The sequence below is a fragment of the Galeopterus variegatus genome, unplaced genomic scaffold (assembly GCF_000696425.1).
Source record: "Galeopterus variegatus unplaced genomic scaffold, G_variegatus-3.0.2 Scaffold4868, whole genome shotgun sequence".
Lineage (NCBI taxonomy): Eukaryota > Metazoa > Chordata > Mammalia > Dermoptera > Cynocephalidae > Galeopterus > Galeopterus variegatus.
This window is the reverse complement of record NW_007730979.1, coordinates 151,950-155,334: the sequence shown is the minus strand read 5'-3', so window position 1 is coordinate 155,334 and position 3,385 is coordinate 151,950. Positions and strand designations below refer to the sequence as shown.

General features: G+C 57.6%; 1 protein-coding gene across 1 annotated transcript in view; it reads left to right on the top strand.

Annotated features, from left to right (window-relative positions):
* The first annotated feature begins 2,942 nt into the window (after positions 1-2,942).
* Positions 2,943-3,385, top strand: part of LOC103603923 — a 26,923-nt gene continuing 26,480 nt past the window's right edge. The window contains exon 1 of the mRNA XM_008588510.1: positions 2,943-3,061. Within this exon, the coding sequence (XP_008586732.1) occupies positions 2,943-3,061 (119 nt within the window). The remainder of the gene's footprint in view (positions 3,062-3,385) is intronic.

Genomic DNA, 3,385 nt, shown 5'->3' with positions numbered 1-3,385 from the left:
CAGAGGGACACAGGAGCTGGGCTTTGTGCATCGAATGCTGGCTGCAAAGAAGATGCCGGGAGGCCAGTGCCCCTGCTCCAGCCCAGGCTCCTGTCCCAGCCCCGGGAAGCTCCAGCTTCCACTGACCTCACAGGTAACGATTCCAGAATGTGGAAAAAGTCTGGCACTTTCTCACCAATTCCACTCACAGGTAGGTATATACCCCATACAATTAAAAACAGGTATGTAAACCCTTACATATGAATGTTCACAGCTGCACTCTTCACAATAGCTGAAAGGCTGGAAGCGACCCCAATGTCCATCAGCGGATGAGTGACAAACACAACGTGGTCCACGCACACACGGGGGCAGTACACGTGCTACGACATGCACGGATCTCAAACACCACGCCGAGTGACAGAAGCCAGCACAAAGGACCACACATTATACCACCCCACTTGCACAAAATGTGCAGAAAGGGGAGATCCACAGAGGCAGAAAGTAGATTATGGTTGCCATGGGCTGGGAAGGAGAGAAAGAGAGGTGACTGCTGGTGGGTACAGGGTTTCTTTGTTGGGGTGATAAAGTGTTCTAAAATTAGACGAACAGATAGGAGTGACGGCTGCACACACTGAGGGTTCTAAACGCCACTGAACTGTGCACTTTCAAACAGTTCATTTAATGTCATATGAATCGCACCTTCATTAAAAAACAAATAACAAACAAAAACATTCCAGAATGTCCTGCCTGGGGCTGGACTCGGACACTGCTGCCTTCCCCGAGTCACCCCACTCCTGGGTCACTGTCTGGGACCCTTTGGGTCGCTCCTGCTGGACTCAGCAGGAACCTGGGCAAGCAGCAGCGGGAGGAACACAGGCCTCGTCCTCGCCCGGGGCTGCCACCTTGCAGCTGGGGATCCCGAGGTGATGGAGCGTGTGGCGTAAACGCAAGTCCTCTCCCTGCCCATCTGTAAGGACAATGCCACATCCAGTGGGTGGATTCATTCAGTCCACGGGTATTTACTGAGTGGGGACTCTGTGCCACACCGTGGACGAGTGATGGAGGAAACATGACCAAGGCGGGTAAGTCCCCACTGTCCCATGAGCGACAAACAAGAATAGGTCTGCTCAGCCAACCCAAGCAATCAGGGCCACAGAAGCTCCCCGCTATGCCGGGTGGGTCCATTGAGCCGGTCAGGGAAGGCCCCTCAGGGATGGCTGGGCTGGGAAGGAGCAGCAGCCGGCAGGAGGAGCCTGCACCCAGGCACTGCGCTGCACATGTGGGCCGAGCTCCGCGGCGGGCCTGCTCCGAAGCCTGTTCCAGCGGGGTAAGGGCAGGAGCGAGCGCTGGCAGGAGGGGCTGTTCCTTCATCCTCTGCCGGGCACCATGCTGCAGCCTGTGCCACGTGTGGGGAGCTTTCCCAGGTGAGCCTTACTTGCCAGGAGAACAAGGCTGGGGGGAAACCTCNTGTGGGGAGCTTTCCCAGGTGAGCCTTACTTGCCAGGAGAACAAGGCTGGGGGGAAACCTCAGGCATTGGGAACTGGAGGGAGGGAGGCAGGCGGTGGTGGCTGCAGGGCTGGAAGGGTGGAGGGACTTGGCGACTGAGACCTCTGCTCACGGGAAGAGGGGCCGACCGCCTGGCTCCTGGCACATCGGCTCTCCTCCAGCCCCTTCCTGGGCAGGTTTCCGATGGCTGGGAGACCTGGGTGCTGGCCTCGCCTTTCCCTTGTGCCCCAAGCTTCTCCCACTTGCCCCTCATGGACTCACAGAGCACCTGTGCCAGCCCCAGTAAAAAGAGCTCGCAGACGGCCAACTGCACCGAGCCCGTTGCCCCGACGTGGAGAGTCGGGGAGCATCCAGGAGGCGGCAGCCCTCAGACCGACACTGGGTGGAGCGGCAATTTGCCACCATGAAGAGCAGGCCCAGGGGGACTGAGTAACAGCACATGGCCCCCAGGACACTGGACTGGGCCCCATTTGTCACTGCATATGCTGTGGGGAAGAATGAACCTGCCCCCATATTGCACACAACGCAAACCTGCATACCGGGCTGCTGCCAGGCGTGGGCTGTGCCAGGCCCTGAAGTTTCCCCAGCCTTGTGCAAGGTCCCAGCTACACAGTGGGGGATACTACAGCTCCCCGCTGTCTTACTGGGTCACTCTGGGCCCAGGAGGACACCTTGTGCAGGTAAACTCTGTCTGTGCAGTGAAGTGGGCTCAGGTCACCTGCTCCACGAAGAGATGCCAGTTGCCTTTACAGGTGTCATCTGAGTCCTTGCCAGAGGCCAGCGCAGTGGACACAGTGACCATCTGTGGATGAGAGAACTGAGCCCAGAGAGAGTGAGTAACTTTCCCCAGGTCACTCAGCCAAGCTGGGACCCCTGCCCTCTTAGAGCCAGGAATGTCTAAGCGGTTCTGCTCCCGTGAGGAGCCCGTCCTGCAGGTGGACACGGGTCTGGGGAGGCATCAGGTGCTCTCACGTGGAGCCACAGGCACAACAGGTCATTGGACATGAGTCCACACAGCACGCCTGGCCCCACTCAGCTGACAAGAGGCCCCAGAATTCCCAGACTTGTCACATCAGCCTTGAGCAGGGAGCCTAGATGGGCTTGGGCCCCCCAGCAGCCCCCTCTTATTCTGGAAGCAGGTGTTCAAGGGGACTTCCCATCCTCCATGTGCCATGCTGGGCACTCACAGATGTGTCCAGCTGCCACCTGTGGATCTGCTGTGGAGAGAAAGCAGACGTCTCTGCCTTTCTCCAAAACAGGTTCCACAGAGGCAGCCTGGGGCTTCTCAGGTGACCTCAGACTCCTTGCCGTGGCTTTGTACATGCTGAAATAAGTCGCTTCTCTTCCTCAAATGTGAATCAGTGGTCAGCTTGCCCATCTAGAAGCCAGGGCCCGGCCTTCCACCTGTTTTCTAGAAAGAGGATGGTGGGCTGAATGAATGAATGACCAGCCTGCCATGTCGCCGTGCCAGGTCTCCTCTAGCGGGGGCAGCTTGGCCTCACGTTTGGCAGTAGGACTCTCAACGCCTCTGCTCCTGGCGGAAAGTAGGGCAGCCCTGATGCACTCGGCAGCCCGGTGAGGATGCTGGCTGTCCTCCTTTGCTTTTGGAGTGTCCCAGTTTGGATGATAAATGATGCGGTCACCCTGGCAGTCAGACTCCTTCTAGGACCATCCATAAGAAAAGATGGGAGCTTCAGGAACAAGAAATAGGTCAGGTCGTCACTGGGGTTTTGTATCTGTGCCAGAGCTCAAGGACAGAGCACGTCCCCAAAACAATGCTGAAGCCCTCATTTACCTGACCTAGTGCTCAACAGACACAGTGCACAGCTGGGCACACAGCAGGGGCTCCTTGAGCCTCTTGAAAGAGCACACGAAATTGCATGTGCATATGCACACGTG